At 38.9% G+C, this 20,700-nt stretch overlaps 1 protein-coding gene across 1 annotated transcript; it reads right to left on the bottom strand.

Moving 5' to 3' along the window:
- Window positions 1-418: 418 nt before the first annotated feature.
- LOC141272518 (keratin, type I cytoskeletal 19-like) lies at window positions 419-17,576 on the bottom strand. The gene is made up of 8 exons (XM_073683327.1): window positions 17,080-17,576; window positions 8,266-8,348; window positions 6,157-6,313; window positions 5,716-5,877; window positions 4,093-4,218; window positions 2,359-2,579; window positions 2,121-2,155; window positions 419-603 (listed from the first exon to the last, which is right to left on the bottom strand). Exons 1-8 carry the CDS (start codon window positions 17,557-17,559, stop codon window positions 491-493), a joined length of 1,377 nt encoding a protein of 458 aa, XP_073539428.1. The 5' UTR covers window positions 17,560-17,576; the 3' UTR covers window positions 419-490.
- Window positions 17,577-20,700: the final 3,124 nt, after the last annotated feature.

The following is a 20,700-nucleotide window of genomic DNA, read 5'->3' as shown; positions in this document are numbered from 1 at the left end:
TTTCACTGGCGTGTGTCAAAAGGTTTCGTATCCAAACCTTTATGTTCAGTCATTAAGGGGTTCCCAGGATTTTACACTAATGTTGGTTCAATGATGTGTGATTAATGTATTTTTAGCAGGATTGTGTCTGGTACTGCAGATCAGCCAGCTTCTTTCATGTAGATAGGCTTTCCAAGAAAACCTCCAAAGGCTTAGTGACTCAGTTCTTAGTGCATAATAGTTTATTGGGCCATTCCTGGTGTTTAGTGTTGCCCACAAGTCTTTACATCCTGAACTCAAGTCCATGGGTACTATAGTTTTATACCCTTAGTAACAGTCATGAAATTATTTTTTATTAGTTTTGCAATTTAAGCTATATTAAAGCATTTTTTTGAGAACAGCAATACTCAGTCTTTACCAGTGAAAAAAATACTTGAGACTTGTTTAGAATGTATTTATTGGAAATCCTCAACAAGTCAAGACATGTTTACTAGGAGTGAAGTAATTCTTCTCATTGCTTTATACTTGGTAACTTCTCTTCAACCTCCCTCACTTCAGTAGCCACCACCTTCCCATCAACCACCTCTTCTACAATTGTCTTAATTTTCCGGCTTCTGAGGAGCTCTAGAAGGAAAAGAATAGTTAAAGGTAAATATGTGAATCATAATTACCTACAAGTCAAATTAACAAGCTTTTCCTTATATTGGTATTATATAAATTTAATATAAAGAATTGAAGGCTAGGGATGAGCGAACCTGAACAGTAAAGTTCGGGGTTCGTACCAGACACCTAGTGTCCGCCGTCGGACCCCGAACACGGACTTCTTACATGTTACTGTTCAGGATCGGTAATAATACTTGTTGAAAGGCTGCATTGCAGCCAATCAACAAGCTTCAAGGCTGTGGGCACTTCCGGTCCCATCACAGCCATGCCAAGTAATGGAGCCCCAACCAAGTATTGTGAGCATTTACTGAACATACATTTCAGTAGGCCAACATTTCGGATTTTAAAAATATTTTTCAAGCTGTTGCTATAAAGTATTCTAATTTACTGAGATAATGACTTTTGTGTTTTCATTGGCTGTAAGCCATAATCATCAACATTAACAGAAATAAACACATGAAATAGATCACTCTGTTTGTAATGACTCTATATAATATGAGTTTCACTTTTTGTATTGAAGAACTGAAATAAATAAAGTTTTGATGATATTCTAATTTAGTGCGAAGCACTTGTATTTATATATATATATATATATATATATATATATATATATATATATTTTGTGATACTGGCAAAGTACTTTGTTAGCTTCTGTGATATGAACCTAGAAAAATGATCCAGCACACTAAGTGCTGAGAGGAGTTAATTGGCCATGTCTAGGGCTAGGTTGATTGAACATTTGTAGAGTGGGTTGGAGGCTTTTCAATATATCTCCAACCCCAGGATGGAGTCCAGAGGATAAATACACAGCCTTCTGACTGATTCATTGTTGGGTGTGTCTGGAGATGAGAGCTCCAGAGCTGGATGATTGTGTTAAGGAAAGCTGAACCTTTATATGTTGGTTCCTGAGCGGGCGGATCCCCGCAGCAACACGGTCTGTGCCATACGTTATGTTTTTGTTTTCTCGTTAAGCTGAAAAGGTCGTGTTTATTTTGCTAACCCTGCACTGGTTTATGCAGTATCTTTAATAAACCAGTGGAAGATTTAAAGAGACAGCGTTCCTGTGTCTACCTCTATATGCAGACGAGTAAGTTGATCTACCACTATATATACATAAATATGTGTAATAATCAGCGAAGCATCAGGAATAAAATAAGAGCGAAACTATCCACTTTTGACCTTGTGTCTGGTCCTCTTTAAATAGGTGCTTCGAAAAAAGCCAAATGTGTATGCAGCAGTTTCAGACAATTCCATTCAGCTCTATGGAAAGAGACATTGCTTGCCTGTCTTGCTCTCCAACTATGAATGAGTATTTGAGATTCATAATTCTCAGCAAAGTAGGAGTCAATCCCCCCCAACCTTTATAACCTGTCTAATATAAATTGTCATTGTATTTTATTTTAATATGCTCTCCTTCCACTGTTCCATGCAGTCTTTAGTCTTTAATTTGTGTCTCAGTACAGATATTTGTATATTACCTCTTTGTCTCTCTTCTTCCTCCAATGTCATGATACTAAAAAAAATATAAAAAAGACGTAATATTATTGTGGTTTGTTAGAGGTATTTTTATGATGTGCTGATAAAATTCAGTATGTAATATTCAAGATATGGAGAAACAAGCTCTAGACTCGTGAACTATATTCTGATTGAAAACTTTCTTATCATTACATGTCATTGAACAAAATTCAATGATAAAGTTTATCAATCATAACTTACGACACTTCCTCCCCCTCAAGCAGACGACGGTAAGTGGCGATCTCCATTTCCAGACGGATCTTGATGTTCAGAAGAAGCTCGTACTCTTGAGACTGGCGACCCATGTCTGACCGGATCTGTAGTAACTGAGCTTCAATACTGCTGATCCTTTCCTGTATCTGGGCCAGCTTAGCAGCATACTGAGCATTAATGCTTTGAAGTGTGTCACTTAGAGCGTTTTTCTGTAGAAGGAAGATAACAGATGTTAACAATGGAAAGCCAAAAGGTTCTAATTTCTGTAGCGATTAATTATTTCAAAATTCTGTCCAGAAAGAGATGGGTTTTTCGAGAAGAAATGGTCCTGACAACTACATGACTACAAAGAATTGTAGTTTTGCCATCTTAGACATTTCTGACATATCCACATGACATGCTATAACTATCTGATAGATTGGACGTGCAGTATTGTCAAGAACAAAGGCCCTCCACCCTTGTTCTGTCTTTTGAAGTGGCTGCTGTGCACCACCTCAGACCAGCTGAAAGAATGGCCAACACTGTGTCCTTTCCATTGGTTAAGTAAATGTCTCCTTAATTGTGTTTCCTTGCGTTATTAATTTTCAATACTTTAAATCAGTACTGGCAACATATGTGGAAAAAGGAAGATTGAGTTACACAATGTATGTGACCCAAGGAGTCCATGACATGGTGATCCATGAAGGTTCTATAAGGCTGTGATGTAGAACCCATGCAATTAGGATGCACATACAAATTAAGTTGGACAAGTCTGCCATCTTTGGTGTGATTGGACAATTATCTAATGCATAATAGTGTTCTGACCATCCCCTGATGGAACTTATCTTGTGAATAAAGGATCACGCACATTGAATATTTTATCCTGACCTATCCTATGTCCCCATGGAGCATACGCCATTGCTACAGAAGACTGGCAGCAGTTTATTCCTCTCTCCCAATTGAAAATATATCCCTACTTGGCAGAGCTGAGTGTGCATATGTATGGGAAGTTCATGGGAAGTCTAGCATTTAGCCAACAGCTGTTTGTGTATGGGCAGTTTTATGTAGTTAAAAGACAGCTCTATTAATATCTTTGGAAATATTATAGTAAAGTGATCTAATTATCCTGTTACACCCTTAGGACATTTGACTCCAAAGACCCCATACACGATTGTTCATCCCATATATATTTTTCCTTGCTCCCCCATATACAGAAATGCTAGGGCTCGGTTGAGCTTTCTTGTGTTCTCTTTGAGAGATCTCCTAAAAGACTGTCAGTGGCTTATCTCCCAACCGAACAAAAGGATTGGCCATAGAAATTCTAGCAACTGGATTATTCTCTTCTCCAAAGTCACATGTTGGGGAATTTTGGTGGGCTTGGTAGATTTTAGTCTAATGTCTATGGAGGCCTTTATATCCTGCCCTAATCATTACTCTGCTTCTAACAAGCACTGATACAGTTCATTACATATACAGTATCTAATCATCAGTCGTACGTCAAACTATTTCAGGTAGTAAGCTAAAAAGTCAAGTACTTTTACCCTAACTGAGACTCTGAAAGAAGTTTCAAATCCTATGAGGTCTCAAATATCAAAATGACATTACATAGTGGACAGCACAAGAGAATTGGCTGCCTATTGAATAATGTTTAAAAGAGCTAAAAGATCTGAAGAGATATCCAAACATATATATGACCTTATAGATATTGGATCTACTGAGAATCATAAATGCTATAATCCATACCGTGCTCAGCTCTGATTGAAGCTCGATTTCCAGACTTTGTAAACTGCGTTTCAACTCTTTAATTATGACCTTGGAATTCTCCAGCTCAGTCGTTTCAGTTACTATTTGAACGTTTACAGTTTCTATCTAAAAGGAAGCAAAAAAACAATGCACATAAGAGAGATGGCAGAAAAATTCTCGACAATACATCCTGGATGAAGTTGATGAGAAACATGGATCTGTTCTCCTTTATTCAGATGTTGACTCTGTCCTCTAGGTCCAGTGTGTACTGTGAACGAGCTGCAGCCACTGAGGACAGGAGGACCTGCTTGGTCAGATGAACTTTATTGTTTTTAGCAAACAATCTAGAAATAAACTAGAAGCTTTATCATGCTATAGACCAGTGTGACAAATGTGGAAAGTAAACGAGGGAGAACATACAGGATTCAGCCAAAGATAAAAAAGAAAAAATAACTCAAGAAAATATTAGTGTTACTCAGCATTATTCTATTATTTTTTGTGTAACTAAGGATGGATTTCCAGATGTTTTCCACTAGTGTCCTTAAGGGGTTGCCTCTCCATCCCACCACCTCCCCAAACTATGTAGACCCAGATAGGATATATTACTTTGTGCAAACTTTACAGTAATTCCAAACAGATATGAGCTAGGTAGGACTTAAAAGGGTATTTCACATCTCCAAGCTCCTATCCCAATATGTAGTAGATGTAATGATAATAATATTAGCAAATACCTCCAATTAGAAATGTAGCAACTAACTAACTGTCACTATGTCAGTGGTCATAACCATGGATACCTAAGGTCCTGCAATGCCTGCACATGAGGAAAAAGACATAGCGAATCAGAAAAACTATACTACATTTCTAATTTGAGGTATTCACCAATATTATTATTTTTACACCTTCTACATATTGGGATAGGATCTTGGAGATGGGAATACCCCTTTAAATGTAAAGTAACTACTATGGTAATGTGAATTGCTGTTTATATGGTGTCCAGATGATAAGTGGGCCCACCTTCATTCAGAGTTGGGGCATTTAGTCACAACTGGGTTTGGTGGAGAGTTATAAATTAATGCAAATCAGTTGGAAATTCAGTGAAACAGCGTATGGGTAGAATTAACAAAATTTCATGTTCTCATCTTCTATGACCTGTTCCTCATTCAGCATATGAAGTCCATATGGCTAATTGTCTCACTCCTGCTGGGAATAGTTTATATTAAGTAATTGCTCATTCTGATTTATTATGAGCTGAGTATTCCCATTGTGCACAGAAGAAACTGGCAAAATACTTGGATCCACTACAGTATACTATTCTCACGCTCCATCTATCAGCTATCCAGTTTATGTTGATTTTTATTATATTGTAAACTGTACTAATGGCTGCGCAGACTACTTGTATATCTAGGAAAAAAAATAATTTAAAATAAAAATGTGACAGACTCCATTCTGCAAAGGATTTGTCCTTGTGTTGTTTATGAACTATTAGGAATCTGTGGTGGCTTAACCTGCAGGAAAGTCCTTTTGCCCAAATCAGGGCAGGGCCAACCCAAAATGTTTTATTCTTTTCACACGTACGCCCTCTTATGGTATTGATGACTTATTTTGCTTTGTTCACCAACTTACCTGGCTTTCATATTGTTCCTTTGCCTCTTTCCTTATCTTTTCCACTACAGTTTCACATTGGACTCGCATGTCAGCCAATATCTTGGACAGATCCACAGGAGGAGCTGCATCCACTTCAACATTGACTTTTCCACCAACTTGCTTGCGGAGTACTAAAACCTCCTTAATGCCAAGAAACATGTTATCTTAGATGATATTACTTCAGAATATGCAAAAAATCAAGCAACTTATACATAGATTGTATTATGACTACTTGAGGTCATGTATGAAGGTCATGGTGTGAGCTGATGGTAAGTTGTGTAATGCCTATGGAACCACCAGTGCCTGATATTTTACCACTGTCTGTCTGTTAGTGTAGTAAATACAATACATATGGTACACATGGTGCCAAATGCAGTGATGTCTAAGGTGTCAAATGTGGTTTAACAACTACCAACTTACTTCTTCATGGTTCTTCTTAAGGTAGGCCAATTCTTCTTGCAGAGCTTCAATCTGAAGCTCAAGGTCAGCTCTGGTCAAGCTGAGGTCATCGATAACTTTACGGAGTCCCATGATGTCTTTTTCCACCCCATATCTTAGAGCCTGCTCAGTTTCAAATCTACAATGCATTGATAGTTAAAAAATGAGAGTTAAAAAAAAATTATAGGTTAACCAAAACCATCATTAACATCACTCTTCAGTGTGTAGCTGGACTCTGTACTAGTAGCTTTTATGATGTCAGGCATCTGAAGGTGCCCATCAACACCCAACAAAATTGAAAATAACCAGGATGTTGGATATTCCCATGCTATTGATGCTGAAAATATTGAGGCATCAGAATACTGCGGGGAGAGGGAGAAGTTCAAAGTGTCAGACATGGAGGATTTGAGCACCATGAGGTTAAATGGGAAATGGGAGATGGACTTCAGAAAAAAAGACCAGATCATAGCCTTTTCATTTGTTGAATTTTCTTTCTCTTGATTGCCCATGGTGGATTGCGGCTGCATTACAAGTTTTATTATAGGCCCTCTTGCTTACATGACAAGGTTATAGCTTTTGGTTTTGGTGGAGTGCCTACAAAGTCATAAATATAGATGGATAGCTAGTTGGCAAAGACAGACAGAAATTCTACCTTGACATAATTTATGTGCATAGTAAGCAAAACGAAAATATAATTTGTTCATATACATTAGAACACAGGCAGCTGATACTCCTGATTTTGATTGGACCAGCCGACTATTTAAGATGTATGAGAGCTGCCTGACTTAGCCCTAATGGATGAAGTTTGAGGAAGGAAGAAAGCAACATTGGATTTCAACACTGGATCCTTCAGACCTCAGAAGAAATTAGAGGATGAGTCTAGTATTATCTTAACCCCCATCTTTCTATTGAAAACACCTGCACATTTGGTCAGGTAGAGCAGGGACGTGTATAGAGGGTTACTGGCAAGTTAACACCATTGGAAGATAAATGGGTTCACGCTTTGCAAGACATATTTGTTGGTTTGTCCTACGACGCACAGATAGTACATAGGCAGATCTGTGCATAAAGTGGGAAGTGACCACTGGTTTAGCTGACTTTAATACATCAGGCAAACACGCCACACCATCAGCTGATTGCCCTGAGTACTTTATAGGTGTTTTCCTTTATTTTTAAGATTAGATTGCTTCATTGGGCATGGAATGACTGAGACTTTAACCGGTGACATTAGGTGAGCTGGAACCTCAGGTGTCAGCTGTAGTGTCATCTGACCTTTGTTGTATGCTGTAATTATGCAACCATTTGTTGGAATTGACTCATTATTTATTTACAGCACGTTGAGCTCAGGATTTTGCAGGTATTTTTAGTTTTGTGTAATTACCATCATCTTTAGAATATTGATTGTATTTATGTTTCTAGCTATAATGTGCTGAATTCTGTAGGATTAGATCTAACATCACATCTTGGACATTTCTTTACTAGGTGATTAATGTGTTGTACAATAACCTGTTATGGATCCATGCCACACTTTTGTGTGCTTCTGACTTTAAGTAGAGGCACATATAAGATTTTCTGTGTGCCTAAAGAAGCCATGCAAAGTACCTACCAATTTAGTTAGGACCAGCCCACCATTCATTTAGTATAACAATAATAATAACAGTTTTTATTTCTATAGCGCCAACATATTCTGCAGCACGGTGACGGTGTCCTAACTTTCTCTCAAAGGCTGATATCATAGGGTATAAGCTGGCAGCAGATAACTTTCTCTCCCCATGCATAACATATGCATGGGCACTCAACTCGAGAGTAAGTGTGTATAGGAAGGTCAAAAGGAATAGCTGTTGGCCGAATAAGTGTTGGCTAGCTTGAGACACGAGATAAAAGTCTGATTTGTGGGGGTCGAACTTATGGAAAACAAGCCTACCTAGTTGTTTCCATAACTTCCTAACTCATCCAGTAGAATAACGATTGAGGAAGGCCAAACTCTTAAAGGATGGGGACCTGTGAAAATGCCTTTAATGTTGAAGATGGGAAAACCACTTTAAGCTGGAGCAAGCACAATTTCATCAGAAGTAGAAAACATTTCCTTACTTGAGTCTGAAGTCATCAGCAGCCAATTTAGCATTGTCTATCTGCAACAAAATTCGAGCATTGTCCAAGGTAGCATTCAGTATCTGGAAGAACACAATACATAGTCATTTTCCTGTAGCCATAACATTTTTCTTGAAAATTGGTGACACTTGGGTTTGCCAATCACAACTTTTAATGATGTAATGAGAAGCAATGAGTCATTTTCCCCAGAAGAAGACTCATGATGTTATATATAGTCCTGTTGAGTCAAGTGATTAGCAAAATTTGTAAATTCAAAGGGATTTCCTCCTTTCATGACAGTCAAATAGTTTGACTCATGAAGACAATCTCCAGTCATATTCCATATTAGGGCAAATGGACATTGTTCGGGAGGATCCACCACTTAGGACCTCCTTCTATATAAAGCATATGATGGCCGACTGACTCTCCAATGTATGAAGTGTTGGGAATGAAGAAGCAGGCACATTTGAAAAGTCTGTCTCTCTGACAGCCCCTGCCCCTTCCTGTATTATGGTTGGTAATCTATAAGAATACGTGCCATGTAACACTACATTTCTATTCTAACTGTCGCTGGAGATAAAAGGTATGGCCGAGCGATTGATGGAGGCTCGGTTGATCATTAGGATACCTTCAGTTTTAGAGGTGTCGAGGTTAAAGGCAGTTTGTTAGTGTAAAATTACTAATTTATGCCTTTAATCCACAGGTCCATAACACAAGGTACACCACCCTCAGTACCTTCTCAACAGGACCCTCATGACTTTTTGACGCACCTGGCATACATATTTTTATCCTTATTTCCCTAGTTTTAACAAATCCATTAATTAGTAATTACTTAGTAGAAACGCTAACTCTTCTTGACACTGCATTACCTGCACATCCATTCATAATCCTTTTGCGTCTGAGGTTTATATTCTTTAGGGGTACATCACCTATTGTTCTACAACTTGTATACCGTATTTACTACATTTTTACGGCCATCCTGTCATATTTTGTATCAACTTCTACATCCCAGTAGACCATCTGTATGAACTACGATATAGATTTTGATTATAAGTTACATTTTTTTGTAATTATTTCTTCTTTTTTTCTGTTGCTTTACACATATATATGTACTCACTATTGATTTTGTCTTTTGTACTTATCATACAACCTGATGAAGGGTCTCTTCACCCAAAACGCTGCTTGTAATGAATAAGAAATACCGAGATGGCCTTTATTTGGTCTAGAATTTTTTAATTAATCTACGGTTGAGGCAAACCTGTTACACTCTGGAATGCTGTTCTACTTTACTCTACATAAATGGCTACTTGGATGAGAGGTGGGCAGCTCACATAGAACATGCACCTGTACCCCATACACTCTAAATGAGTTGTGGGGCCTAAAGTTGTACTGTATGTCATATCAAAATGACAGCTCAAACCAAGCACAGGCACTAAGTGTACTCTTCGCCATGGCATAATAGATTGAAAACAAGTGGATGGCAAGGTGCTCAGAACTATCTCCACTCTACTTTTGCTCCTGAAAATCCATAGTTGTCAATCAAGGAAGATAAATACAAAACAAGCAGGTGGGAAGGTACACTGGACTGTTGGCCATGCCAAGGTGGCACCGAGCGCCTATGCTTGAACAGTCATTTTGTGCTGACAGATTCCCTTTAAACAATTACAAGGATTGACCTCAAAGCACAAAGGTAACCAGCCCTGACGAGGATAAATAATTTAAGGGGGTTGTCTAAAGGCCATAACCAGTATTGCATTCAGTTAAATGTGGCTAAGCTGCAATACCAAATACAACTCATGGACAAGAGTGGTGCTGTTTCTACAAAAACCTATTGCACAACATCTTTATAGGGGTTGTCCACTACTAGGACAACCCTTTCTCATACCCAACGGCACATTGACACCAGCGCTAATTGGGTGCCTGGCTCACGTGTCACAACATAGCACGAGAGTCTCGGGAAGAGTGAGTGCCGACACCTTGGGAACGGCGACGACACAGGAGGTGAGTACAAGCTTTTTTATTTTATCGGAGCCAAGCGTGGGGTATGAGAAGAAGTTGTCCTAGTAGTGGACAACCCCTATAAAGGTGTTGTGCAATAGGTTTTTGTAGAAACAGCACCACTCTTGTCCATGAGTTGTATTTGGTATTGCAGCTCAGCCACATTTAACTAAATTCAATACTGGTTACAGCCTCTAGATAAAAGTGGTGTTGTTTGTGAAAAATTCTTTTGAAATAGTGCCCAACCTCTTGTTAGAAGAGAATAACAGCAGCACAAACAAAGACAACTACTGTTTGCATCCTTTATGTATAATTGTGCTTCTGAAGACTTAATTCATTATAATCCCTTACAACTTCTCTGAACAGTTTCTTTATACGAGGCCAGGATTTGAGCCAACAAATAGCATCCTAAAACATGACGCCAGTAGTAAATTGAAGAAGCTGGAGAAAGTACATTAGAAACCGCGGAGGCAATATGAAGACAACCGCTGGCAAAAATAAATGATATTTGTGTAATATCCAATATATTGTCAGACGCCTAATTACGGCGCAGAGCCTTATCATTGATGATGTATGTAAATAAAACCGTGCGGCTACTGACAATGATGCATTGTTACTTTCTCATTGAGCTATTTCTGGCAGGTGTGATGTAGACGGGTGCGATAATATTTCTCTAATTTTCCTCTGGCTGAAAGATTTCCTCGCACAATGATCTTTTCACTGTGCTGGTTCCCTCCCTTAATCGCTCCGCACTTTGAATTCTGCATCCTTGTTATTTGACTGTGTTTGATCATATATCTCATATATCAAAGTGATGTATATCCGCCCGGTGTTACTCATGTAGTGATGCTTCTATACCATGTCATTCTATATGGGAAAATACCATAGTCATCAGGGAATTATTTCTACATATTGTATATGCAAAGACATGTTGAAAACGGAGTGTCATTGACGTAACCATTCATTTCTTTTGTAAGTCAGGGCTGGAACTGGTGTAGCTTTCCTTTCCTGGAGGACATCAGCATCATGTGTTAAGCCTTTAATATGAATATCCACCCTGCTAATAAATTGTCCCATAAAATTAGTGCCAAAGTTCTTTTTCCCTGCAGCCACCACTAGGGGGAGCTTAAGAGCTTAATGCATACTGATTATACTGTACATTAAACTAAAAATAAAAACTGTATGCAGTAAGAATTTAATTATCTAACTCTTGGGTTATGCACTGGATTTGGAGCTCAGTATCAGTAAAAATGAGCAATAGCCACGATAAATATATTTTAATTGTGTTACCATGTGGCGTATTTTTGTCTGTACATTAAGAAATAAACAGTGACTAATTTTAGGTGATCCCTTTGTATGGGTATACTTCTTTCTTCTCTTTAAATCACTATAAAGATTGATTATTAAGAACAGAAAGTCACTAAACTGGAAGGACATTAGTGGAACCCAATATAATAAAGCATGTTTTGCTTAGTCTCAATGTTTTGCGGGTTCTGTCCTTTGTCTCCATTATTGAGTAGGATGATGTCTACACCCTTTAAAGAAAATACTGTGCTGATATCTATACTTAGATGCCATTGGAGCCAAGTCATGGGGGCATTCCTGAGATTTAATGTACAAATTCACATTATTAAAATCAATTACTTTTTCAGTCCAATATTCTCTTACCATCTATTGAGGTAACTACTTATAGGTGGCACCAGTGAGGCAGTTTCCTTTCCTTTCAGAAGAGAGGTAATTTGCACGTTTTTCCAGTATAGCATTACTCCACATACTTGGTGGTGTCTTTAAGGAGAGTCAGACCCAGGGTTGGACTGGCCCACCCGAGAACCAGAGAATCCTCTGGTGGGCCCTGGCTTCTCCTTCAGGAGAGTACATAGCGCAAATGTTGCAGCTGCTCTTGAGTGGGGGAGAAAGATGGGCCCTCAGAATTAAATACTCTGGTGGGCCCAATGTTCTTCAGTCTGACACTAGTCATACCCAACTCAAAGCTCAGTCTGATACCATAAAAGACATTAAATTCTGAACATTTGATGAACGTGAAATTAATCCAAATGCTCTAGAGCAGTATTCCCCAACTCCACTCCTCAAGAGTCACCAACAGATCATGATTCCAGATTTCCGTAGTATTGCCCAGGTGATAATTCTATTATCTGGATAATACTAAGGAAATTCCAAAAACATGATCTGTTGGTGGCTCTTGAGGACTGGAATTGGGAAACACTGCTCTAGAGGTTATGGATTAATTTCACGTTCATCAAATGTTCAGAATGTTCAAATGTTCAGATCTTCCAGGAGGCTGATCCTCTTAGTGAAGATGATCAGTGGCCAAAGGATATAGTACAGTATATGTTACTGGAAATCTCGCCTACATAAAGGTGCGGCTTTACTTAAAGACGTGGTCCTTTCAGGAGAGTTAATTGTATATGACTTACGAACATTTAATGGAAAGAGCTTCAGCATTACTAGACTATGTGGTAGTTCGTAACATTGACTGGTGTAGTAGATAGATCAATGTGCATGTTGTGTGAAAGTCTTAAATTTCCATGTTGAAATAAAACATACATAGAATTGATCTGATGATGTTGAATGTCTCAAGGTTTGAATTGCACAGTTTCTAGCTAAGAGCATGTATATTGAGATAAGAGTGCCATGCCCCGGTCTACACTATTCTGGGTCAAAGGTTTATATAGGTGTGTACAGGTAGTTATATAAAGCAGGTGACTTCATGAGTCGCTTTACTAACCATATAAGGTTACAGGAGATTGAAGAAGAGGGTGGGACTCTCAGAAGTTCAGGGACACAGGTCATGATTTACTCAATAACATATTTCTTCCTGGTAACACCTCTGGGATAGTATGTATCAGAATCCATATTACAACTGATTTGTGTGAAAGCTTATAGGGCCATTCACCAATTGCATTTTTTTAAGTCGCTTTTCTTTTTTTTTCTTGTAGTATTCACTGATGTGCTGTCCGCTAAATTCATCAAAATGGCAGACACAATTCAAGAATTTTGCGCGATGGCAAAAATGGTCTCATTTGTATGTGTTTAACCATTTTTGTAATATCTTAGTGCAAAAAGTCACACGTTTCGCAAAATGTAACAAACATTGTGCAATTTTTTTTACCACAAACAGATTATATATATTATATATATATACATATATATATATATATTACTCCAGTGGAAGGACTGGAGTACATTTGCGACAAATTTTGCGCCTTTTTTGAAAACTTCGAAATGATGAATCTCGTAAAAACATCTGGAAGCCCTAAACCCGTCCCTCAGAGGCAAACTAAGAAACAAAAACAGGCGAATACATATAAAAAAAGACTATAAAAAAGGCGCTAATGGAAAGATGAATTTGATGGAAACAAGAAAAAAAGAGAAAATACTGCAAACAGGCACAATACTATAATGAATCAGGCCCAGAGTGAATTAGGGCTCCTTCAGAAGTCGATTTTTTCACATATGAGGAAATCGGACAGATCAGAATTTGATCACAGTTTGATGAGAGTGTGGTACAAGTGTCATCCGAATTTGTCGTAGGTGGAGAAATTAAAGAAAAAAAATGTACTCAACCTTCTCCATTCAGCAGTCCGTGAAAATTGATGTCATCTGAGTATGGTCCGATATTTTCGCTGATCTATTGACTTGCATTCCCGATTTTGATCCGATTCTCGGATCAGAATCCGACATGTCCCTGAGATTTTCCACTCACCTCTCGGTCCAATGAAACAATCGGACATGTGAATGGCCTCATAAACTGTCACAGGTACGAGGGCTATCCATGAAAATCACCGATAGAACTCATGCAAAAATCGGATGTCTGAATGAGCCCTTATTTGTAGACCGTGATGAAGCTGAACCCAAAATGTTAATGTGCAATAATCAGGTATAGGTTGGGGACAGGCTCGGACTGGGCCCCTGTGGACCCCTGTGCAGGAAACGGACCCCTGTATAAGCAGCAGTTGGCACAATGCACTTGGTTCATTTTGTATAGACTTATTCATTACTATGTAGAAGCAAAAGTAAACTTGTGAATGAGGGTCAGCTAATATTTCCATGCAGCTGAACAGTCGATGTTAGTGGTGGGCCTTTGGCACCCTAGTCTGAAATTGATTGGGAATATAAACACTTCTTGTGTAGGAATCTTTAAGACTTCTCAATATTCATCAAAGTACAGTTTTCAGTATTTTTCAACTAGTTTTTAGCTCTTCAATTATTATATAAATCTACAGTAATAAATACAAAATAAAGGATGGCAAATGTGTGGATACTTTTCGGAGGTTATCTCCAGCCTTAGTCATACCCATAAACTGGAATTTAGCTGAGCTGCAGTACCAGATAGAGCCACAAGGATAACACTGTGTCGGAAACATTAGGCCCACCTCTATTCTACAGGTCCCTGGTAGCCCTACACCCACTGAATACACAAGGATAGGCCATAGATGTTAAAATCTAAGTGTCATTTTCTCAATTTTTTAAGAAGTTGCCCATAATGTCGACACATTTAGTGGTGACATTGGGTTTGGGATCTACCAGTAAAGAGATGGATAATTCTAGATAAATTCTTTAATTACTAGTGTAGTACAGTACTGTACTTTTACTTTACTCATCTGCTAAATCATATAAACCCATATTCTAGCATAATTATGTAATACACAATGGAGTTTTTGTGACAGTTGGGCATTAATATGACCCATATTATTAGTAAAGCTTTTTGTAAAATTGCTTTAGTTTGGGTCATGGGATTATCATAACAATCTAATCTGTTCTGATTAGCAAATATTAGTCGTAGCTAACAGGTTTATGACTGATAAATAATTATTCCCATATATTACTGCAATAAATCCGTTATTTATAACACTGGTCTGTGCCAAGACATATGCCTAATGTGACGTAATGGGCATATTCAATATTTTTTCACTATGATAATGTAAATTGACGCCACTCGGATCTTGTATAAAATATTGCTACGCAGCGCTAAATTCTTACAGTTATATACAAAGTCTGAACCTCTAGTTAGGGAAATCACAGATATGAGTATCACTCAAGGAAATTCTTTGACCCGAGTGAAGGAGAGGTGGAGAACATAGATTCACCCCTAGTAATTTTTGTATAGTATAATTAATTAAAGGGACATAATACTATTTTTTGTTCAACTCATGAGTTAGTAGCCAGGGTCCAGGTGATGTAAAAACTTGAGAGATGGTTGATTGTGGGCCTCAGGTGAGAAGAAACATTTTTATCTGGCTCTAAATATCCCCTAATACTTTCTTCAAAATTCAAAACATTCTAGAAAAATACTTCCTCCGAGGATGAAAAATGACATAATATTGCTGTGAATGAAGGTCTATTCATATATTGATGACCATTGGACTCACTCTGTCTACTGCTTTCTGAAGGGCAAAATATTCTTAGGGTATAACTTGGCATAACACTTTCAATCCTGAGACAATTGGGTCTGTAATATCCAACTTGGCTCCTTTAATAAAAGAAGCCATGATGCCAGTGTAAACAGAGCCTAAATCACGTGAATTGAATAGCCCACACATGCATTAGGCTTGGTCAAGACATGATGTCCTAAAGCTAATGACTCATTTGGTCCAACTAGATAATGGCTGAGCAGAATAGCCTAGTTGGGGGCTGAGGACCTTTTTCTCTATCTCTGATAATGTCTCAAAAAAATGGCAGACTGGAGTATATGCCTTCATTATATACTGTTATATACCTTCAATACTCTCACCTTTCAGTGTTATGGCTGATATCTAACATTCACCACAATTAGACTGTGTCCACAGAGTTTTTTGACGTCGTCAAAAACAACAAGTTTTCAAGTGGAAGCCACTTTAGGAAATGCTTCGTTGAGGATTTTTTCAGTTTTCTGAAGCAGTTTTCAAGAATTCTTGTAGAGTTTTGGAAGTTTTTTTTTCAGCTTTTATGGAGCAGATTCCACCAGGAGCCGCTTTAAAGAAGTGTCATACACTTTCTCTTATTCTACCAGCCATTTTTAAAAACCTAAAGTGAAAATAAAATCTCCAAGTGCTGAAAATATGACCAGAAAGGAGGTTTTACCATAAAACTTAACAGAAAGAGTGCCCAAAGCATTTTTAAGTGATTATTGAAGCATATGCTTGGAGGTAACTCTTCAAAAACCTCAGTGTATACATGCTCTTATAAATACTCATTTATGAGTTTTTCTTTTTATTGCAGATATTCCTCCTGATAGTGCTCCCATGCTGTAGGCAAAGTCAGCAAAACTATTGTCCACAAGACAAATCTGACCAATTTCCTACCATAAAAAGACCATTGATGGTTGTGGACATACTTAGCGAGTATATAAAACAGTTGATGCTAGATAGTTGGCAATGGTACAAAATTCAAGTGTCTGCATTACCAGACACAGCCTACGGACAAGAAGGGCACATTTTCTGGAAAAATAAAAGACTCTATTTTATAATCCTAGCCTCCCATAAGCCATCTGGCCTTTTTTTCCAGGGCAGACCTTTACTAGTTACAGTAATATTTTAAACCTTATTCTGACAGGCCTATTGCATTTTCAGTGATAGATCACTTGAGTAATAATTTATGATGTTTGCTCAGGAGCTACTGGCAACCTTATGCCAAAGTCAATATGACAGACATGAACAGTCTTTGTTACACCCTATGTACCTTTTGTCGTTCATGTACTGAGAAGTGAGTGGGTGGTACATGTTTGCATTTTATGAGTCTTAATGATCATTTAAAACAAATTTCAAATAACTGAATCCATTTTACAAATTGAAGTATAGAAAAATTTTAGTATCTCACCTGGTTCTTCAGCAGCTCAATTGCTTGGTAATAATCTTTATAGTCGGCCTCCACAATGCCAGAGTTTTTGCTGTACCACTCCTTGATCCTCAGCTCTATCTCTCCATTGGCCCTCTCCAGGGATCGTACTTTATCCAGGTAAGTAGCAAGACGATCGTTCAAGTTTTGCATTGTTTCTTTCTCATTGCCAGCCAGGAGGACATCACTGTTGGTGGCAATCTGGAGACTGCTACCGAAGGAACCACCAAAACCTGAACTGGTTGAGATTTTGGTCCCATACCCACCAGCTCCGCCATAAACACTTCCAGCATATCTTGATACTGATTTGTTATAGCTTCCTCCAGAAAATGTTGGAGCTCTGTCTACAGAACCTGATCTCTTGTAGCCGACTATGTTGTAAGACATGGTGATATTTGACTTGCTAGTTAGTGTGTATGAACTTGAGAAATGACTGACGCCTGGAAAAGAATTACTGTCCATGTAACTCCTTATATCCAAGTACTACAGCTCCTCCTCCTCCATAAAAGTGCAGTATACTTCCACTACTGATAAGTGAGGCATGAAAAGCTGAGCAAATAAAACCTTTGAATCCTATAAAGGTTTCAGGTTCATATGCAGACCTTAAAAAGTCATTACATTTTGTTGTGCATCTACAGATCTGTACAAATGACCATCTATACTAATTACATAAATATGGCTTTATTCCTACATGGCATAGGCTATGTCCTTCATTGTATATTGCTTAAAATGGAAATTCTGACACAATTACCAACACAGAAGTCAAGTTAACATTGTTTGCTAAATAAACATACACATCAATAAGGTTTTGACAAGTTGTCGTGGCTCATAACCTCTGATATACCTATTATGTTTGGTCTGAAAATGCAGTGCCAAGCACAGCCTATTTCTAGAAGAAAGCAGCCAGGTTTTTCTAAGCCCTTTTAATATTAAACTGTGCCTTTACTTTAGATCAGGGGTATACAATCTGTGGCCAGGGAAGATATGTAGCCTGCAATGCTATTCTGTGTTAGCATCAGCCATCTGGTCATAGACATGTCAGGAGTGGTGCATAGGCAGTAAAAGAGACAAGAGTTTGTGCAATTTCTGTGACCATCTGTCGGAACCCCATATCTAGGCAGAATATGGCTTCTCTGCTTCCTTCCCTACCCACAGGGGCAGATGTGGTGGCTATACTCAAGTGTTGTTCTGTTCTTTGTAGTCTTCAGCTTTCGGTTAAATGATTGTCCAACATTGATCTCTCCTAACTCTTTCAGCTTGGCCGAGCACCCTTGTGCTCTCTATGAAAGAGCTGCTGCCAGACTTCTGACGACGGCTTATCTCTCAAAGAATGAAATGACCAGATGTTGAAAATCCAACATGTTGGATCTTCCTCTCCACTGACATCATCTGTCATGGGAGATTCATGATGCCCTATGCACATTAGACTGCTGGCTGATACTGATGATATCAAAGAGTTCAGCACACATTATACTAATGTGTGTAGGGGTCTTTGCAAAGATTAAAGAAGCACTCCCATCAAAGTTTTTATCCTGTTAAATGTTTTAATATATTGCAATCATCAAATTTTATAGCGCTGTGTGCTTACAATTGCTAGTTTCCTCTTCTACCCGGTTATTTCTCCTGTTTTCCATTAGATGTATAACATCACGTGATTAAAAACTGACTAGCTGAATCCTTCTAAGCTCTACGTAGAAACAGGAGGTCAATTTTCTGCAATATATTAAGAGGATAAAAACTTTGATGGGAGGAGTGCTTCTTTAGCTACAAAGGAGAGCTGCATCCGTGACCTCTTCTCAATGGAGTACATATGGGAAAGAAAATAACTACTTCCACTCAGTAGGAGGAAGTCCTGGAAGTAGAACTAGGGCCTATCAGACATTTATGGCATATACTTTCAATATGCCATAAATGTATCAGATAACTATACCCTTTAAGGTATCATTACAGTCCTTTGGATTAGATCGATCTGACAATGTGGAAAATGTTGTGCATTAGTGATGAGCGAGCACTAAAATGCTCGGGTACGCGTTGATCGAGTCGAGCAAATTGGAATGCTCGAGTGCTCGGTCTGAGCAATGTAAGTCTATGGGAAACTCGAGCATTTTTCCAGTGGCCCCCCCGGCGGTATGTAGAGGGCCTAAAAAATGCCCAAATCAATGGGAACAGTGCTCAAATGACATGGGAATAGCATGGGGAAGACCCCTGGAAGCATCTCTCACTCCCAGGTCACTGCTGTCAACAATGTTGTCAGAGTATTACGCCACTTTTAAGGACTCACAATAAAACATACAAAAACTAAACCAAAATGGATTTTCCTGGAAATATGTTAAGGAACATTCTTTCCAGGGTAATGACTTGTATCTAAGGTAAATAAATAACTAAAAACAAAACTGCTCTTTCACACCGTGGGCTATGTTCACACGTAGAGTTTTTGATGCGTTTTTGCACTTTTGCATTGCTTTCAACTATGAAAAATGCATTCACCGGTAAATGTAATTTTAACATTTTAGTACCTTATCTGGCCATGTGGTGTGTGAGACATGATCAGACACATTCACACAGTGTTGAAAAGACATGGGAACAGCATGGGGAAGACCCCTGGAAGCATCTCTGACTCCCAGGGCACTGCCTAAAACTGTGGTCATCAGACGTGATCCTATATTACTGCGGTAATAATACAGACATTTTTGGCAACGTAACAAATATTAAACTACATTTAAAATGGTCAAGGTGTGTGTCAAGGGACGGGGAAGTGGACATTGATAATGATGGTGATAGTGCACACAGAGGCCGTGGGCAAGATTAAACTGTGCCTGTTGAGGGAGCACAACAAACACCCACATCATGTCGAACTACCTTCCTGTCCCAATTTCTAGGGGGCCGCGGAACACCACTATTGAAGCCAGAGCAGTGTGAAAAGGTTGTTGGTTGGATGGCAGATAAAGCTTCCAGTCAGTTTGCCACCGCCACCACCCTGTCTTCCACATGGTCCAGTCTCAGTAGCCGTAAGTCTGGACCACATTGTTATTATTACTTTATCGCCATTTATTCCATGGCGTTTTACATGTGAAAAAGGGGTATTCCTCGCAAAAACAATTACAATAATCTTCAACAAAAAAGTGACAGCGACTGGTACAGGAGGGGACCCTGCCCTCCAGGGCTCATAGTCTACAAGGGATGAATAGTTCCAGTTCAGCATCAGCAAGAGCACCAAATCTACCAGCCTGACCACCACCAGCATGCTCAGGCACATGACAGCCAAGCACCCGAATAGCTGGGCTAAACGCCAAGGTCCAGAAACAGTGTCTGAAGGTGACACCACTGCCTCTTCTGCTGTTGTGCGTGGATGCCAATCACCTGTCCATGGCGCATATGAAGATGTCTCCCGCCCTGCACCTGTCGTTGCAGACTTGCAACCATCACCGTCCACGTCCTTGTCCCTTCGCAGTGTTCAGTTGTCTCTACCCCAGTTGGAATGCAAGTGCAAGTGTGCAGCCAGCCACCCACCCAGAGGCTGCAATACTAAACTGCCACATTTCTGGACTGCTTGCTTGCACTTGAAATGTTGCCTTTGAGGCTCGTGGAGGTGGAAGCTTTCCA

Source organism: Phyllobates terribilis, unplaced genomic scaffold (assembly GCF_046119375.1).
Source record: "Phyllobates terribilis strain yellow unplaced genomic scaffold, ASM4611937v1 Scaffold_5__5_contigs__length_657084704, whole genome shotgun sequence".
NCBI classification, from domain to species: domain Eukaryota; kingdom Metazoa; phylum Chordata; class Amphibia; order Anura; family Dendrobatidae; genus Phyllobates; species Phyllobates terribilis.
The sequence above is the reverse complement of the archived record's forward strand: the minus strand, read 5'-3'. Positions and strand labels throughout refer to the sequence as shown.

Excerpts from the sequence above, each read along its gene's own strand:
- LOC141272518 (XM_073683327.1), bottom strand. The coding sequence starts at position 17,559 with ATGGACAGTAATTCTTTTCCAGGCGTCAGTCATTTCTCAAGTTCATAC. Across the intron at positions 5,878-6,156 it reads TTAAGAAGAACCATGAAGAA|GAGGTTTTAGTACTCCGCAA; the intron begins GTAAGTTGGTAG and ends CTTGGCATTAAG. Across the intron at positions 2,580-4,092 it reads TTCAATCAGAGCTGAGCACG|AAAAACGCTCTAAGTGACAC; the intron begins GTATGGATTATA and ends TTCCTTCTACAG.